At 47.1% G+C, this 19,464-nt stretch overlaps 2 protein-coding genes across 5 annotated transcripts in view; one reads left to right on the top strand and one right to left on the bottom strand.

The window, feature by feature from the left end:
- Window positions 1–8,558, top strand: part of LOC146336710 (glucagon receptor-like) — a 40,446-nt gene extending 31,888 nt beyond the window's left edge. Inside the window, exons 8-14 of the mRNA XM_084818802.1 lie at window positions 1,311–1,470; window positions 2,058–2,118; window positions 3,613–3,682; window positions 4,247–4,335; window positions 4,468–4,606; window positions 5,544–5,585; window positions 6,806–8,558. Coding sequence (XP_084674928.1) covers window positions 1,311–1,470; window positions 2,058–2,118; window positions 3,613–3,682; window positions 4,247–4,335; window positions 4,468–4,606; window positions 5,544–5,585; window positions 6,806–6,877 — 633 coding nt within the window. The 3' untranslated portion in view covers window positions 6,878–8,558. The remainder of the gene's footprint in view (window positions 1–1,310; window positions 1,471–2,057; window positions 2,119–3,612; window positions 3,683–4,246; window positions 4,336–4,467; window positions 4,607–5,543; window positions 5,586–6,805) is intronic.
- A 768-nt stretch (window positions 8,559–9,326) lies between these two features.
- Window positions 9,327–19,464, bottom strand: part of ANKS3 (ankyrin repeat and sterile alpha motif domain containing 3) — a 31,735-nt gene continuing 21,597 nt past the window's right edge. For 3 of the 4 annotated variants that reach the window (XM_084818801.1, XM_084818798.1, XM_084818800.1), the window contains exons 10-17: window positions 19,040–19,207; window positions 18,267–18,391; window positions 17,002–17,143; window positions 16,497–16,669; window positions 15,532–15,617; window positions 14,041–14,124; window positions 13,725–13,819; window positions 9,327–12,063 (exon numbers count right to left, since the gene is read on the bottom strand). In XM_084818801.1, coding sequence (XP_084674927.1) covers window positions 13,737–13,819; window positions 14,041–14,124; window positions 15,532–15,617; window positions 16,497–16,669; window positions 17,002–17,143; window positions 18,267–18,391; window positions 19,040–19,207 — 861 coding nt within the window. In that variant the 3' untranslated portion in view covers window positions 9,327–12,063; window positions 13,725–13,736. The other variant, XM_084818799.1, reaches the window with a different exon arrangement.

The raw sequence follows: 19,464 nt of genomic DNA, 5'->3' as shown, positions 1-19,464 counted from the left end.
AGAGCATCAGAGTCGGACTGGGGAGACATGGGTTCAAATACCCCCTCAGCCTCAAAGCTCACCATGTGACCCTGTGCCAGTTTCTTATCTGTCGGCATATTCTACCTCGCAGGGTTGTTGTGAGCATAAAATGGCAAGGAGGGCAAACACTGCCTTGAGTACTTCTGTGGGATGCTATGACATAAATGTAATCAACAAATGAAACTAAGGCCATATATATCCACACGTCTGGGGAAGCACAGGGTTTGGTAGTGGGCAGGGGGCGTGTAATCAACAAAGAAAACTAAGGCTGTGTGTAGGATGTGGCATTGTGTCAACCCCAGCTTTTCATTGAAAAGAAACAAGTTTCTAGCCCTTATGGCTGCAGGAATACATGTGCCTGGTGAAATATGAGAAGCTTGGGTGCAGTTGAATTGAACTTCCAGGGGCCAAGAAAAGAGGCTTTGGCACTCAGCATATACTTCCTGTGACTAACTGAAATAAAATCAGTTATGAAAAACAATTTACATATTGGTGAGTGGACTTAATTTGCACTTATTCAGATGGTCGAATTCTGCTTTTCTTAGTGCCACAGCCCCACCCTTAGGCTTTCAGTGTATGAGGTGATTCATGTAACGCGCCTTTCTATGTTGTCTCTGAAATGTATGTATGTGAAGCACTTTGTACCACTGGAATGTACTCTATCAAATCATAGAATAGTGGGGTTGGAAGGGGCCTACGAGGCCATCGAGTCTAACCCCCTGCTCAATGCAGGAATCCAGGTCAGAGCATCCCTGACAGATGGCTGTCCAGCCTCGTCTTGAACGCCTCCAGTGTGGGAGAGCCCACCACCTCCCCAGGTAATTGGTTCCATTGTCGTATTGCTCTTACAGTCAGGAAGTTTTTCCTGATGTTCAGCCAGAATCTGGCTTCCTGTAACTTGAGCCCATTACTCCGTGTCCTGCACTCTGGGATGATCAAGAAGAGATCCTGGCCTTCCTCTCTGTGACAACCTTTCAAGTACTTGAAGAGTGCTATCATATCTCCCCTCAGTCTTCTCAAGACTAAACATGCCCAGTTCTTCCAGTCTCTCTTCACAGGGCTTTGTTTCCAGTTCCCCGATCATCTTTGTTGCCCTCCTCTGAACCCGCTCCAGCTTGTCTGCATCCTTCTTCAAGTGTGGTGCCCAGAACTGGACACAGTACTACAGATGAGGCCTAACTAGTGCTGAGCAGAGGCATTAGGCAGCTTGGGTGGCCCTTCTTTGTTCTGTAGCTCATTCTTTGCTGTTCCTTTCGCCTACTCTTTCTGTTTGGTTCTCTTTCTCTTAGGCGGCGATCGGTTGCCGAGTGGCTCAGGTCGTAATGCAGTACTGTATTCTGGCCAACCACTATTGGTTTCTGGTGGAGGCAGTCTACTTGTACAAGCTTCTGATTGGAGCTGTGTTTTCCGAGAAGAATTACTACACCCGTTACCTCTACCTGGGCTGGGGTAAGGAGGAATTGGGGAGGGAAGGAACATCCTTGTTAATATCATGGCCGAACAGCATATTGTTAAGTACACGTTTTTGTGAAGACAAGCAGGCTGGGTGGGACTCCTGATCTGGATCAAGACTGCAGTGTGTGGGGAGGAGGATTCAACCCTTTCCTCACTGTGCCCTTTCCTCGCTCCAATGTCACCCCTCCCTCCAAGCCTGTGTTCCCTCAAGATGGGGGTCCCCAACCTTTCTGGGCTGGTGGGTGCATTTGGCATGTCGAGGGAGCGTTGTGAATCTTGGAGCAGAAATAATGCAAGGCATGTTGTTGTATGCACATTCTTACTTTGCACACCAATGCAGGATTTGCATTTTCTTGGCAATTTCCCCATTTAACTTGGGGTTGATGGTACAGGTGTAAGGAACCCAGCCTCTTGGCTTTGAGAAGGTTGTTGGGCTCAGACCTTTGGGCTGCGGTGTTTTGATCAGGGCATTTTAAAGAACACCACCACCTTCTCTGTCAATGCTGCAGTGGGGTGGAACTAGCCTGCTTCTTTACTCCAGGGGACATTCAGTTTTCAACAGTTTTGTTTATGACTTGCAGGAACCCCTGTGGCCTTTGTAGTGCCGTGGATGGTTGCCAAGTACCTGAAGGAGAATGCAGAGTAAGTGTGATGCTTGCTGGGTGGAAACCTCTTAGACCAGGGGTGGGGGACCTTTTTTTTTCTGTTCCATCCATCAGCAGGGCCAGTGCCGGCTTTAGGCTTTTGAGGGCCCTTGGGCAAGATCCCCTCAGTGGGCCCCTCCCTCAGTGAGTCTTACCTTCTCACCACCATTGTCCCCAGCTGCTCTTGCCCCTCATCCTCTTCCTCATCATGGCTCCCACTTGCTGGCTTGACAGGCAGAGAGCCAGGGAGCAAGCAGGCCGTGGCATCTCCTTCTCACCACCACCTTTGTCTGGGCCAGAGCAAGAGGCAGGTGAGCAAGCAGGTTGCCATGGTGAAGAGGCGCCACTCCAGGGGACTCTTGCCATTAGGCCCCTACTTTGAGTCGGACCCTTGGCAGGTGCCCAGTCATGCCTACTCTTAATGCAGGGGCCCACGCTGGTGATTGGCAGGGCCAGAGCCTAAAGTGGGGAGGGCCATCCCTTCTCTCTCTTTCTGACGCCTCCTCTCTCCGCCTCCCTTCCTGCCCAGGTAGCTATTGGGGGAGGAACAGATCACCCTTGCCCAAGGTCTGAATTGCTTGCTTGCAGTGGACTTTTGAAATTAGGCCTCAGGCCGGAGGTTGCCTACCCGTTTCTTAGATGGAAGAGCTAGGCTTGGGGAGATTGGCAGAAATGGAGCTTTAGGCAATACAGTCAGCCAGAAAAGGAAGCAGAATGGTAACTACTGAACAAGATGACGAGTAAGATTATAAAGGGGTGTGGAGAAAGGGCAACAGTCTTCAGACTATCTTTATATCCCATTTCTGAACTCAGAATGTCTGTGTGGATGGGAGAGGAGGACTTAAGTGGTGCACATGTGGTGGGTGCACAGATTTGTAGGTTAGGGACGAAACTGAGGAAAGGAGGAGGGCAAAGCAGAAAGCTAGCCTGGAGGTTCATTTCACATAGGGGCTACAGACTGGAGAAGCTGTTGGTTGTTGGGAGTGGACTGAAGGGAGCGCTGGAGGACGGAGATGGAGCAGAATCCAACAGGATGCAAGTGGAAATCTGCTCACGTGACAGAACTTTCTCCCTGTAGCCCCTTGTGCCCCCACAGATCTGCTCTGGAGGGCCCCCCAATCCTCTGGAACAGATTTTGAGGGTGTGCAGGGGTGCTGCCAGGTTTCACTGACAGAAGCAGTTCCGCCGGCAGAAAAACTTCACTGGATTTTGGCCATTGTACTTAATGTGCCTCTTTTATGTAGCTTGCAAAAATCATTTGGCTGTGCTGGCTGGGGATGAGTTGTCATCCAACAGATTGGGAGTGCTGCTCTTGGTATTTGGGCTCTTCCTAGGCCCCCTAGCTGTAATTGCTTTCCTGATCACCATGGACTGTGCATGTATCCTAGCCATGCAATAGGGTTTCCTCTTGGGTCTCCCACAGGGATGTTTTCTCTGCCTGCTCTATTAACCTATGTTGAACATGGCAATTGTTTTCCCTCTTGTGCTGCAGGTGCTGGGGGGTGAACGAGAACATGGCTTACTGGTGGATAATTCGCATCCCTATTTTGCTAGCATCCCTCGTAAGTGCCTCTGTTTGTGGCTTCTCTTACTCTTAAGGGCATAATAACTTCTTGTTTTTATCTCTGAAGAATCTGCAGATCATTTTGTGGTTTCACTACTTTAATCGCTACTATTTTGTGCAAGTTGGTTTTCACACGCCTTTGTATTTTCAATATCTTTGTGTTTTATGGTTTGTCACCTTGGAACCTTTTCTCAAATGTATGTGAATAACCTGCCCACCCAAAGAGTTGCTGCTGTTAGGACAAATGAGACAATTATTGTAAATAATTTTGCTCGGTGTAGAATACTAGAGCTTTATAGAAGAAATAAGAAACCTAAACCAACCTGGCACTCTCCCTATGTGTTGGACTACAACTGCTGCCATGCTGGTTGGGGGTAATGGGAGTTGTAGTCCAACACATACAGAAGGCAACAGGTTGGGAAAGGCTGACCTGAACAAAGGGAGGAACAGTGGAATGTAATCTCTCCCAGATCAAAATCTTGCCTTTCCGGTCCTTTTTGTAAGCGAGGCATTTTGTTAACTAGGAAGCTCTGATCTCTGTCCTCTCTGCTCTCCCTCCTAGGTCAATCTGTTGATCTTCATGCAGATCCTCAAGGTGATCTTGGCCAAACTGCGAGCCAATCAGAAGGGTTACGCAGACTATAAACTGCGGTGAGTTTGTCCTCTGGGTCTACAAGGAAAGTGACTGGCTCAAGCTTCGCCAAGACGGCCACGACCCCTCAGCATGTCTCAGCACTTTAACCAGACTAAATTCCGCCTCCTGCTCTGTGCCGTCCCTTCCAGGTTAGCCAAAGCCACCCTCACGCTGGTCCCGCTCTTTGGGATTCACGAAGTGGTCTTTATCTTTGCCACAGATGAGCAAACCACGGGAATCCTACGCTACATCAAAGTCTTCTTCACACTCTTCCTCAACTCCTTCCAAGTAAGTTTGGCTTAGATTCTGGAAGAGTGCGTCTTTTCTTTTTTTTTTTTTTGACGTGGCTGCTTGCTTCCCCCCTAGGTTAGTGTTATCACACAGACTTTGTGTTAGGAGATTTCCGCACTCAGATTGTCTCTTAAGAGTTTGCAATGAACATTAGATAAAAAACAGATACGGGCAGGTAGGCCCAGCTCCAGGTTTCCAGGGGCCCTTGGTAGAGAGCCCACCTGGTGGTGATTTCTACCAGGCAGCTGGGGGGCGTTTGCTATTTCAACTTGCTGCAATTTCCCATACATAGCTTTGTTCTGGGATACTGAAATGGTGGATGGCTCCCAGACCCAGGAATGGAAAAAGAAAACTTGAGGGCCCATCTGATCAAGACTGGCTATGAATGCTCTAGCATTGGATTCGCTAAATGATATTTAATGGCAGTCTAAGCAAAACTGCATGGGTACACTCCATAACGCAAAGGTGCCCTGTACGAGCCCCATTAAAGGAAATGGAAGCTGTGCAAAAGCAGAGCTCTTCACAGGGGCTCGTGGAGGAGACCTGTCTGTTGGGAGTGCACTCATGCAATATTGCTTTTAAATTTCCATGACTTATACAGGTAATCGAATTCTGCTTTCTGTGGTGCAGGATTTGACTTACTTAGGATGAAACCTTATGGATGCTTAGGCAGAAAAAAAATCATATGATTCCCACTGCTGGGAGTTGTGTGACTTTTTTCTGTCTAAACATCCATAGGGTTTCACCTTTAATCAGTCAATCAATATATAAACACACACAGCTGATCTTAACTGTTCCAGTGCATCTCTCCATCAGTCCCTTGGGCACCTTGATTTGAGTGGCTGAAACACCATCAAGCCATGGGCCATTGTGTCCCAACGGGTTCCAGCCTGTAATTGGAAGCTCATGCTGTGTTTCCTCTTATCTACTGCAGGGATTCCTAGTTGCCGTGCTGTACTGCTTTGCAAATAAGGAGGTAAGTAATACCCCTCCCTTGACGTGATTTGGGCATGCAGCTGTGCACAGTTTGTACTAATCCTGGGCAGCCTTACACTGCACTCACCCCTGGGAAATGTTTTCACCTTCATATGGAAGGGGCACAAGTGAGATCAGTCTTTAGGCCTGTCTAGCCTGTAGCTGCCTGTTGAACTTCTGACATTTCCCCCCACTTTGGCCAGTAGAGCTCTATGCCTCTGAAGCTTTTAAGACTTTTCTTAGTTTGCACTGTGCTGCGGCATGGATGATGGGATTGGCTGTGTGGCAATGTCCCTCTGGATTGGAGCCACTTAACACATGCACTAACACCATAATTCCCTCTATTTCTGATGTTCAAGCTGTGAATGCCACTCCTTTATGATGCAAAATACAAAAAGATTCTAGGGTGGGAAATACCTAAGTGGGGTGGATCCTAAAACAGCCGAAGGAGGACTGAGCATGGCCACAGAATATTGATTGATGGGGGGGTGGGGGGGAGTGGTGGCAAACCTGACGAGCAGTACTCTAAGACTGCAACATTTTGTTCCATGCCCAATTTACTGCTTTTAAACCAGGGAGCATCTTTCTCTCCTGATACCATGCACTGGCAAATGCTTTTCCTATAGAGGCGTAATAGCCCTAGAGATGCCTTTAAAAAGTGGGGATGTGGGGAGAAAAGTGTGCATACATTTGCCAGAGCTGCCATTTCTTACATTGGGGGCGGGGTGCAAAGTGTCTAGAAGATAAATCTCGGAGTGCAGATGCATCTTATCTTGATGTCCTTTACCTACTTTTTCTGTACTCTCAATTAATCAAGCTACTGTAGCATAGTGGCTATGAGAATGAGCTATGAATCAAGAAGTCTGACCCAAAACTTGCCTCTAGCAAGAAACACTGTCTCAACCTCAATTCCCCCACCCCATCAAAATATGGGGATAATCTTGGCCTACATTCCAGGGTTGTTGCAAGCTATTCGAAGATGAAAGCACTGTCAATTTCAAGATGGCTAACCCCTCTCCCTGTCTTCAGTGCATGCTTATTAGAGGTTCCAGTCCACACTAGTAATTCTGGAACCAGGGAGTAGTGGACATGATTGAACACCAAAGACCATGCTGTGATCTTGTACATAAGCGCCTCTCTGTGCCTATACTAGGCAAGAGTAAGAATTCTCTATGGTCCAGGCAGAAAACTAACATGATACAACTTTCCTTTCTCTTCCAGGTGAAATCTGAAATGAAGAAGAAATGGCAGCTCTGGAAACTCGACCACCCAGCACTCTGCTGCACCCAGTGAAGCACGGAGAAACACTGCAAACCACAGCAGGCACACACAGAAGCTGCTCAGGCACTCCTTGAAACAGCTGCAGATTCTTTGCCCTGTAATGAACTGGTTCTGGTATTTAAGGCAGCCAGGGGCTGGTTTGGGATGAGAGTCATCAACCGTGGCTACATTCACAGCTGTTGGAAGGCTAAAGACGACATTCTAAGAAGGGGTAGCAGTGACTGTTACCAATCACAACAATAAGAAAATTCTCCTTGCTGACCAATAGCACCAGGACAACGAACCATAGAGGTTAAGAAGCGCTGGTGATCATGGGGGAGGGATTGCCTTACCTGTGGAATATGCTGCAAAACAGAATCCCGGCACTCTACAGAGGTGTGCGTATCGTATACCCAAGTCAGTCCAGGATTCAGCTTTGGAGGGGCAGGTTAGGAATACAGTTCATAACAAGAGACCAAGGGCCTTAATAATGTCCTGTACTACGTGGCTCCATTGTAGAGCAGCTGCTCTCCAGCCTCACACTTCTCATAGATTAAGCATTAGAGAAGCAAAACCTCCCATCAAAATCACGGCAGAGGCTGGGTCGAAACAAACACATACAGCCACAAGCAGATGAAAGGGAAGTCCTGCTCAGTTTTGCTTCTGAGCATTCAGCAGAAGGGAAGAAGCTAGTAATTAAGCACCTCGGCTGATGTAACGCACTCCATGCCTGGCTCAGTTATGGGACTCTGGAATACTCCCCCTTACTCATGTCTACTGTGAAGCTGAGTGCAGAAGTCACATAACTAAGGTGTGGCTCAGAAGAGGACAGGCACTTTGTAGGAGGCCAGCATTCAACTCTGCTTTTCTCACAGCTTCAGCGCAAGCCAGTCATGGTCAGTGCTCCTTGAAAAGGAAAAAGCTCAGTTCCCAAAGTGCGCTGTGAACCCTGGGGAAACTCTTTCCTTGCACATCCTAACCATCACAGCCCTCATGTGAGCAGCAGCAGACACACTCTGCAGCTACTGGCTAGTGCAAGCTATTCTCTCACAGGCAGAATATTCTCTCACAGGCTATTCTCTTTCTGCCTGTTCATAGCCACTTAATTTTTTTCCGCTACCCCAGTGGGTGAGATACTAAAGCGCACTGTTCTGTCCATCCTGCACAATGGTGATTCCCAAGCTGTGCAAAAGGACATGTGAGCGTGCTAGGAGAAGGGCTGAATTGTGCCTTATTTAACCCACTATGGTGGAGGCAGCTACCAGCATTCATCTCTCTGCCCACTTTGCTAATACATATAAGTGAGACCATGACCCTCAAAGAAAGGGTAAGGTTTCCCTAACCCAACTACTGGCTCTGTTTATAGTGCTGAGGGACTTGCAGAAGCATGCCGATAGCCCAGAAAGCACAGGTCCCATCACTAAGGCCTCAACAACCTGGAGAAGATGGGATGTCAGGCAACAGTATTAAAAAGGCTACCTTGGAGATGCAGTGATGATGCCTATCTGAATTCTCAGTGCCAGAACAGGCAAAGTGCCAAGTGTACTTTTAATTTTAAATTGAGGGAAAAGCCCTGTAGCCCAGGCAAAAGAAGTTTAGAAAACTTTACATGAACTCCGCCCAGGCTGGCAAGCTCCTTTGGACAGAACACTGATGGTGCTCACACACATTTGCATATGTTTCCAAAATAATGTAAATAAATACTTTTCAGCAGAAGAAATGCTCCTTTTTGTGGGTGGGGGTATGAAGGGCTCTGTCAGAGGGGCTGTGAGCTACATCCTTGACAGCTATAAGGGAGGCAATTTAAAGAACTGGATCCAGAGGGAGGAACTGGAGAAAGCAGCTATTTCCAGCTGGAATGTTAGCATCACCTGGAATGTGCTTTCAGTCTTCCGTTTTCTCTGCAGATTCTGCCTCTCTTTGGAGTAAGTATATACTACAGCACAGCAGCTGTAGTAAAACGAGGGACACACACACTCACACCCACTAACCTCTTAATTGCAGGCTTATGTAAATATTAAAAAAAAAAAGGAATCTACCCCACCAACCTGGATAGGTTTCAAAGTATTCAGGTTGCTATTCTAAGTAACAGGCGTGACACCAATGTCAACAAGGGTAAGTGTCATAGGATCTGATTTTTCAAGGGATAGCCTTCAGTTCTAGCACAGCACTGGACTACCTCAATATGAATACCTGGAGGAGGTGATTCACATTTTATATGCTGTAGTATGGCTACTCCTACTTTATGCAGGTAATGTCTGAACCAAAAGGATCAGAAGGGCAGGGTCCCATAATATGATTCACTTCCTCTAGACATTACCAGAGTAATGTTGGAGGGGGTGGGGGGAACCAGGCTGCTGCTGGCATCAGATGGACCAGGGCTGCCGTTCTGTCCAACGTAGAAGAAAGGAAGAGGAGCAGCTCTGCAAAGACCTGAATCATGCATGCAGGCATACACAGTATTCACAAGCAGGCAGCACCACTGACAAGAATCAAAAGTGATTTATTTCACAAAAGATTGCGTGTTAAAATTTGGTCACCAAGGTTAACAGTTTGCAAAAAACACTGGGGCAGGGGACGGCAAAGACACGATGTGCTCGACGGCTGGAGCACAGCCCTAAAGGAGGAGGAATCAACCCTTTTAAGGGACAGCTTCCCCAAACGAGCCTCCAGATGCACTGGGCTGCAACTCCAATCACCACCAGTCAGCATGGCCAATGGCTATGCTGGCTGGGGAGGGTGAGAGTTGTCGTCCCAATGCATCAGAAGAACACCAGCTTAGAAGGCTGGTCTATATAGTGCACCTTGGGCTTTACAAGGCTCCAGATTTTCTGTTTAAAAGCACTGTCACTCCACTGCTACTCAGACCAGCATATAAAAAACTGATTGCAATCTCATTTTTTAAAAAAATAAATAGCCACAATTTCTGGTTTTCACAAGCAGCAAATAAATTGGTTAACCTATGTCTAAGCTGTACCACTTCAGACTACAGTGGACAGTATACAAAACAATTCCCTGCACATTAAAAAAAAACAAAAACTAGCATGGCAGGAAAGAAAGGTAGCCTAGAACCCTCATTTCTAACAACCTCTAGTGAAGCCACCTTCAAGGGTAGAATCCTTCCCCCAACCTGTCCCTCCAGCTGTTTTGGACCAAATGTCCATCATCCTATAGCACTTGGCTACGCTGGCTGGCCCAGTGGGAGTTTAGTCCAAAACATCTTGAGGTCCAGGGGTGGTGGTGGTGGTGTTGATCCAGTATGTGGAAGATTGTTTTTTGGTATGGAGAAAATGATCATTTAAGCCCCTCATGCAGTTGAAAGTAGTACAGTTCAGCCATGGGTTTACTGTATTTGTATTTAAAATATTTATATCTCACCTTATGTACAACTTAAGGCAGTTATTTTAAATATCACATTAAAAATAAAACTACATTTAAAATACTTTACCACCTCTGTGCCTCAGAAGGAAGCAGAACAAAGTAGATTTCACACCAGACCAGTCTCCCTTTGCTGAGACTCCTGTAAAAGGCCACAAAAATTTGGAGACACCCCCCCCCCTTTTGTGTCAATGTGGAAGGGGAAGGAAGGGCACCAATGCAAGCTCTATGCATCAGCATCCACCATCCTGCTACTAAAACATGCAGATTTTCTAGGTAAGTGCAAGTGCATTGGTCTTCCTGTATCGTCTGCACGTTTTAGGCAGTGGAAACCCAGGACTTACCACAGACTGCAGCCAACCAAGCCTAGCTCTCAGATGACTTATCCTGTAGGATACATGTGCTTGCCTAGTTAATGCGTTACATTTGTGGGTCTTCACACAATACAGGTGTGAAGGGAGCCAAGGCACGAGGTTGTGTGCATGGGCTCCACGTGCCTGCACATACAATTAATCAGAAGCAAGCTGGAGAAATGAAAAGGCTTCATCTCCTCCTCCCAATCCCCCCCTCTCCCTGAAAATCAGGCTAGCCTAGAGGTGGGGAAACCTCTGACCCTCCAGATGTAGTTGGACTTCAACTCCCATCGGCCCGAGGCAGTATGGCCGAAGATGAAAGATGGTGGGAGTTGCAGTCTAACATCTGGAGCACCACAGGTACCCCACCACTGGGCAAGGCTCTGAATGAGTTAACACAACCTATTCAAAGGCTCCGGGACTGCCAGTTTCTATTGCTAGCTGGGCTTGGGGAACCTTCTGCTCCAAGTCCCCAAGGCCAGCATACCCCATCAGTTATCCTGGGATAACATCCCTGAAGTCACTTTGAACATCTGATTTGCATTTAAAAGTGTGCACGACTCTTGTCTAAGCTCCTGCACATCCTAGGATAAGTGATCCCATAAAAAAAAGAGCAGGTTGTCACAACTGGCTGGAGTTCACAGTTCTGCAGAGGAACACCCTGGCCAAGTCATGAGCATCCCAAGGTTAGTCAGCAGAAGGATTTACAATTCCATCCATGTTTGTGCCAATGGGGGAGGCTGATCTGGAGATAATGGTCTAAGCAGTCGGCTAGAAGAATAAAAGACTGGGAAGGCCCCGTCGGTTGCTGGGGCACTTTCACTGAAGAATCACTTCAGCACTGAGGGCAAAAGGGAGGGTGGTCGTGCACGAAGTGGTGTGTGTTGCTTACCTTCTGGCACAATGGGCGTTAATAATGAACCTCTCACCTCCCTGCCACTGTTGCAGTTGCTGCTCAGGTACAACACTAAACCTCAACGTGACCAGACAGGATATGGGGAGGCCATTTCTGCGGTCTCTAGGGCAGCTGCAGTTCTAAACCGGTCAACCCCACAAAAAGGGGACGAAGGCCACCGACCACAGGGTCTGATTGCTGCAATCTTTTCTCTCATGTGAGCACAGGGAAGGGGACAGATGGAAAAAACCTGGATGCTGAAACAGACAGCACTTGTTTGATTCCTAAAAAATACCAAGCACACCTTTCATGGCAAGTGACAAACAACGTCAAGTCACCTGCTTCGAACCTTCAAACTTTCAACCTTCCCGCTTCAGGGCAGGATTTGGACCCATGCTCCTCCTTCAGAGACAGGATCTCTGCTTCACCCAGATATGGGCTCCCTTCTACGCAACATCTCGCCTGCTTTCTCAGGACAGGTGCCGACGGTTCTCGCTGCAGATGGTCTGCACAGTCGATTCATCTTTCACACTTGCTCACTCTCCCAGGCAAACATAGCTTCTGGGTGGAACGGTCACCCGACGTCAGAATCTCTGCAAGGGGAGGGGGCGGCCAGTAAAACGGGGCCGGAACACTCGTGCTGCTCCAGCTGCAAACATTCACAGCCCACTTCCACTAACAAAAGAACATAAGACCTCTGCTGGATCAGAACAAAGGTGCATCCAGTAATTAAGTATCCTGTTTCTCAGAATGGTCAATCAAATGCCTCCAGGAAGCCCACAAGTAGGGCTTGACACCAAAAGCCCTTCCCAGCAATCAGCGGCATGCTGCCTTCAGCTTTGGAAGTTCCAGTTAGCCATCAAGGCTAATAGCCCTTGACAGATCTACCTTTCACAATATGGTCTCCTTTTTCAAGGCTAGCTAAGCCAGCGGCCATCACATCTCGTGGATGCAAATGGCATTACTTGTGTGCAGCTTGAAATACTCTGTCCTGCATCTACTGCCAATCAATTCCATAAGTGGCCTCAAGTTCAGACATTATGGGACAGGTGTGTGTGGGCGGGTGGGAGTTCTCTCTAACCTTTTTCTCCATACTACAGATTTTAAACCAGTTTGAAAGCCGTTCTAAATGTCATGGCTTTCCATGAACAATGGACATTTTACAAAGGGTATCGAGGATGCTTTGCTAGGGCTCACTACCACTGCCAGTTTTAATCAGGATCAAAATTTGTTTTAATCATGATATTCCTCAACCACGAATTACTGGATGCAGAGGTTGTGGGGTGGTGGTGGTAGGCAGCTAGGAATCCCTGTACCCTTAGCAAAGCAAACATTTCCAGAGTTCTTATGTGAGAGTGGGAATGAGGACATTTAAGCAGATGTGCTGTTACTCAATGATGGCCTGGGGCAGTGTAGACAGAGCGAGTGAGCTGGAATGGCTTATGTGCACTTTACCATTATGCTACCAGCCAGCCTCTCTCTTTTTTTAAATGAAATTTTATTTTATTTCAAAATAAGGCTAACAAAATAAAGGCAATAAAAAGAATGGACATAATAATAAATCATAATCACTAAAGAAACTAAGGAATTCACTAATTATTATCTAATGAAAGTAAAAAATACAAGTTCTACAACATGTAAAAGGAGCATGCGTTAAGTGTATGTCATTTTGGGTGTTCGTGCATATTAATCAGAAACAATACATTTGCACTCTGTTGGAACTTTATCAGAAGTTTGAAGTGCCTCGACACAGGAAATAAATGGAAACCACAGTGCCATAGTATCATTCTTCGAGGTAGGATTCCTCGCTCGCTGCACTTGCTGAATAAGTTTATACATACTCAATAGCCTCCCAAATTTTATTAATCCACTGCTCTTTAGTTGGTTGCTTTGGGGACTTCCAATTACATGCTATACATAACTGTGCAGTTGTACACAATGGCTTAAGAAGGTCTTTATGCAGGAATCCAGGATCATTAGGTTCAAAAAGATGAAGTAGAATTGCTTTAGGAGTTACCAGCGGTCTAACATGAAGACATTCCTGACAGTAATCAGCAACCATGCTCCAAAATTCCCACACTGTAGAACATTCCCTCCAAAGCTGAAAGTATGAACCAATGTGACCACACCCCTTCCAACAATACTGGCTACAATTAGGATGTATTAGGTGAAGCTTTCTATTCGCATTCCCCACCACCACACACACCACATCACACCACACCCACACACCATCCACCAATACTCTCCCACTCACCTTCCTCCACTGCTAGGGCTGTTTCCGAGCTGGCTTGCCCTTCTCTGGACTCTGTAGCCTCTCGAGATTAAGGTTGACAGAACAAAGGGCTTTCCCTGGGGACACAGATCAGCTAAGTCATCACAGTTGTCAAGGGGAGAGAGATTTTCCATGGGGGAACACAAGACAGGGAGTTCCCCTCTTCTCCATTATTTCATTTAGACTCACATTAGCGGCACTTCACACCCATTAACCATCGCATGCCGCTGCCATCTCTAAAGAGTCGTTTCCCTGCCAGGTGAAGGGGATGTGAGCATTTGAGGACCTTTAAACTTACCCATTTCTCCCACACACTCCTCCAGAAGAATTGACAGCTCAGGCAAGCTCAGGACCTTCAAGGTGGATGGCCATCCTTCTGGGCCTAAGGCAAAGAAAGCATTGGCAGGAAAAATCACTGCCTCTTGGCCTATCACCAACTGGCCATACATCAGGTAAGAACGGCGGTAATAAAAAGGGATCAGGTCAGAGGGTTGAAATAAGGGTTGCCCAACCGGCGAGCCACAGATGAATCAGGCCCCCAACAGATTTCCCACATGCAGACTAAGGTGTGGTCAAAGAGCCTTCATAGTTTTCCTTCTAATGAAAACAAGCAATGTAGTCTCCATATGTTTTTCTTATGAACAATTAGGGATCTGAGAAAAAGATTTAAGGCGAAGGGGGGTGGGGATGAACTGACCTCAAAAGAAAGCAGGTCCTCTGAAGCCATCTTCCTCCCTCAAACCTTTGAAGTACAATGGGACACTCCTCTCTTGCAGCCTGAAATACCCTTTTGGGATAGGTGGAATGGGAAGGGGAATGTGGGCTGGAGAGTGCTCCAAAGAATTTTTAAAAACCCAGCAGGAAAGACCACTCTGGCCCAGGAAATGTGGAAGAGAAAGAACACTAAAGGGAGCTGAGGTTTAATAGTACAGAGGGATTTAGGCTACATTCTAATGAACATGTGGCAACATAGATGCCCCTGAAGAACAGACAAGACTTACAGAAGGTACACAGAAAGTAAGACTGAAACATTTATAACGAACTGATCAGTTAGAACAGCGACCCTTTTGATAGGTCCAACTTTTTAGGCTGATTAAATTGAGCAATGCCACCATCTGTTGCAGCTATCAGTGTCAGGGGGCGAATTCTGTGCTTCATGGACACAGCTGTGCTCTGCAGGATTTCTAAATATCCTGCTAGTATCATTCTCCCGTCACCCCATTCTAATCACCCACCAGCGGAGGGATGAGATGGGCCTCGTTATCTAAGCACTAGCCTGGCAACCACAAGCAACAAGGAATGGCATGCATGTGAGCAAACTGTGGTGGGCGAGGATCGGAGCACTCCACTGCTCCTCTGCGCTCAGTAGGGAAAGGCAGCATGTTGCTGCTGTTGCGAGGGATGGAGCTCTTTGTCCTTCCAGTGCCAGCTCCCAGCAGGCTTGTAAAAAGCTCTGAGCTTGTAACTTTTGTGGGCTTTATCTAGAAGGCTGAATGAGCTTCTTAAGTTAAATTTCCTGCGAAGTAGATCATGTGGGCTGGATAATTTCTCCATGTTCAGTTTTGTTGCTCCCAACGGTAAAACTTTAATTGCTCCCAGTCATCACTTCACTTTAAACAGGAACTTCTGATAGCTGCTCAGTAGCTCAGCCACGCTCATGTCTCCATTAGTTTTTTGCCTGCAGTTGTGCTACCACGGCCGTCCCTCCACATGTCTGCAGTGACTGCATTCTCATTGATGCTTGCTTCTCAGACCCCCCTTTTAGTATTTATTACACCTTCCCACTTACCAGCTGGCAGCTGTGCTTTAACTTCCAAAAACCGGCCAGCCACACACTCTTGATTCATTCGGGAAGACAGTTCTGCCTGACAGGCCCTACCAGAGAAATCCAAATATTGTCAGCAAGGTTATGTGAACAGAATTAAAACACACATATATAGCGGAGCACAAATCACCACAACAGTGCAATGTCAGTATCATAAAGCATTGGAGTAAACCTTGGCAAAATAATCCTCACAAAAAAGTGGTATCAGAACTGTGCACCTAAGACAGAACTGAAGAGAGGCATTAAGATTAGGGCCAGAAACAGAGATAAATTTACTTCCTGAAAGTACCCCCTTTCCAATTCTGGGGCTGTGGGTATTCTACAAATTCTGTACCTTGAAGAGATGAATTATGCAGCCTGCAAAAATTATATAATTTACATCAAGTTTGAAGAATTCTACCATGTTTACTATTTTGCCTAATTTATTTTAGTACTCCTATAGTTAAGGAGGTATGCAGGGGATGACGCCCTGCCCTCAACTACAAAAAACCCAGCTCATCCTCGTTTATGTCTTTTGAGAATTCACTAAGCATTCCCCAGGCACTTTCAAACATATAATCATAATTACAGGGACTAGAAACATGAGTTTTTACATAAAAAAACCAAAGTCGAGCTTCTTAGCAACCTGTGCTTTTTAACCATGCTTTTCCAGAATCATGGCTTACATACAACCCAGCTTTATTCCAGCAAGAAGAACAGGGAGGCTGCAGCTCTTGCATTAGGCAGCAAAGGCTAAGCACCAGAAGGAAGGCTAAATTCTCAGGGACCGAGTAGCATGGCTTTGGCAGCAAGGGCAAGTTGCTGCCGCGTGTTTTGTGTTTCCGACTCCCCTAACCACCGTCTTGATTTCACCTCAAGGGATACAGGTGCTTACAGAGTGGGGGGTGTAAAGCAGGTGAGCAAGTCTGACCTTTGTGGAAGGTACTCACTGCATCTGTTCTAGGAGGATCCCAGCATTTCTGGTGATGGCCTGCACCTCTCGAAGTTTTGCCTGGGCATTGCTCCAGGTCACGTCCTGCTCCATCAAGCAGCTCTCGACCACAGCACGCAGCTCCTGCTCCTGGGACACCTGCCCCTTCAGCACTTCCACCTCCTCACACCTCTGCAAGGGAATAGGGCAAAGGGGCTAAGAGACGAGGGTCCAGAGTTGTGGGTGCCAATGGAGTTTCAAGAGCTACTGCTAAACCTGCCTGCATAAGGTCAACAGCGGTTCTTGTATTTCATTTTACTGTGGTGGAGGAAAAAGGACTGCCAGCTTGCCAAAGGATTCCCAGCCCCACCCTTTCCACATTTCCGACTCTTCGCTGTGTGTCCAAAGGTGTACTTTTCTCAAGCTGCAGCAGACCAGCACACATGTGCCAAAACTGGGATGTGACAATAAGCAGGTGTGCTTGGCCAGAGGCAGAGCCTTCCCCATGGGCTTGAAGAGCTTACCTTGTGGAGCTGAATGGCCAGTTCCTGCATTTCTGCCTCCAGGCGATCAGCATAGGCCAGCTCTAGGGCATCCCTGGGAGGCTGGGCACTGCTGTGCCAACGGGCAATGGCAGAGGTCATCTTCCTCTTCGGTCCAAAGAGACTACAGGAAAAGCAGGAAGGGATAAGCAGCAAAGCTACTGGCCACTTTATTGCTCTCTTCTCTCATTGAGAAAGAATACAGGCACGACAAAAGCATCTCTGCTTTGTTAGGCATGTCCATTCTACTCTGACCTGGTGAGACCAGGTCTGCACAGTAAATACACGCATGCACGCACGCACGCGCACACACACACACAAACACACGAAGCTTCAGACATATCAGTGTTTTTTAAAAGGCCATGAAATGCTGAACTCTACAGATCTACATATATTTTGCTTACGTTGCATCATTTATTCTGATAGTCATGGGAGAGAGGTGCTACTTGGCACTGCAGCTCTGCCCCCCGCAACCAGTGGAAATCACGTTCAACCATGAGGTTTCACGAACGTAAGAACCTAAGAGCCATGCTGGATCAGACCAAGTGTCAACCTAGTCCAGCATTCGGTTCACAGTGGCCAACCAGCTGCCTGTGGGAAACCCACAAGTAGGACACGAGTGCAACAGCACCCTCCCGCTAATGTTCTCCAGCAACTGGTATACAGATAGTGGAGGTAGCATATCGCCATCGAGACTAGTAGCACTGTCCTTGTGCATTTGAAGCACTGTGGACTAAAAATGAAGCTTTGTAAAGGAAACTGACATTCTCGGGAAGCTGAATTATGCGCTTGTGTGGTATACTTAGAAAAACCACAGTCTATATAGGATCAATAGGGGCAAATGAAGAATCAGCGCAGTTTATGAGATCTGCACAAAACAGAGCTGGAATAACATTTCTACGAGACAGCATCCCTATGATGAACAGAGAAAGGAAGTGCTAGCATGAGAAGCTTGGGCAAACAGGTACCCGAAATTCTGCTAGCAATGACAACAGAGTTCCCAGTGTTTAAGTGCAACAATATAGCCCAGGATGAAAAGGCCCTTCCCAGGGATGCTTCCTATGTTTCGGGTCACCAAATTAGGAGCACTGGAACCTGTTACACAGATGCAACCCGACTTGAGGATGGCAGGGGAGTGTTCAAGTCTGAAGGGGCAAGAGCGGAGGGATTTGGGGACAAGTTATTCAGCAGCTAGGGTGTAAGGTGCAGGGCCTCCCAGTCTGCAAAAAGGAGCTCCAGGAACTCACGTGATGCCAATCTCTTTCAAGTCACTCTCTGTTAGAGTCAGGAAGATGCGAAGGTCAACATCTTGCTCCTCAAACACCTGCAGGTATTTCAGACAGCCAATCTGTTCAAGGAAGGTGGCAAGATCCTGCAGCCCAGGCACAGCAAACAGAGAAAAAGGGAGGAGTTCAGGCATGCTGGAACTCAAGGCCAAGAGGAAGAAAGCAGGAACTGTTTCATATTAGACCGCTGTGTTTACATAAACCTGCAAACACCATCAGCTTCCTGTGAGCTCAGAGGCTCATGAACTGGAGCATCTCCTTTGCAAGACAAGCCAGCATGACCTAAGGGTTCGATAGCTGGACTAAGATTGGGGAGAACCACATCCAAACCCCTACTCAGCCATGAAGTTCACTAGATAACCTTGGACTGATCACACCTCTGTCTACCTCACAGGATTGTTGTGAGGATAAATGCAGAGGGGAAAACCATTTATGTTGCTCAGAGCTCCTTGGAGGAACTTGGGTGGGATTTTAAAAAGCCAATAAAGGAGGCCCTGTCTGGGTTCTGTAGCATTCAGTTACAGAAACATGGCAGCAACACCCACTGCCATGCAAAGTACTGAGTACTAATAAGGGCCCCTGCCGTTCCCTATGAAGTCCCCTATGAAGGACTGCCTTTGCCTCACTCTGCCCTGCCCCTCTCAATTAATAGTGGCTGGCTCTAAAGCACAAGGACTACCCCTATATTTGCTCCTCCCTACCACTATGTTTCCTGACAGCCTTTCCACAGTTACCTGGGGCCCTGTGTAGGATGCTGCCTCTGCATCAGAGGGGCTGCAGTGCTGATTAGATGTCCTGGATCTGTAAGACCAGTGGCTGTCACTGTTGCTGTAGCGGTTCTTAGCCTTCACATAGCTCTTGGCCTGTTTTCGACTGGAGGACTTTGTTGCATGGTCCGAATCCTGCAAAAGATAATAAAGGTGGCCTATTCTGAGGAAAAGGAATGTGCCATAAGATCATAGGAATGACTACATGGAGTACCAATGGGAAGCGAGAGCATCACTATCCTTTTGTAGTATGAGCATCAAAGACTTCTGAGTAACTGAAAGCTTGCTTACAAATTTGTACAGACTGCTCCAAAGTGCAGATGTCAAGATCCTTTGGGGAAGAACAGTTAGTGCTGGCAAATTAACATCGACTTGGGCATGCAGCATTTTTC

The sequence above is a fragment of the Heloderma suspectum genome, chromosome 12 (genome assembly GCF_057233095.1).
Source record: "Heloderma suspectum isolate Gila_16-S chromosome 12, 16-S_ref, whole genome shotgun sequence".
NCBI classification, from domain to species: domain Eukaryota; kingdom Metazoa; phylum Chordata; class Lepidosauria; order Squamata; family Helodermatidae; genus Heloderma; species Heloderma suspectum.
The sequence above is the reverse complement of the archived record's forward strand: the minus strand, read 5'-3'. Positions and strand labels throughout refer to the sequence as shown.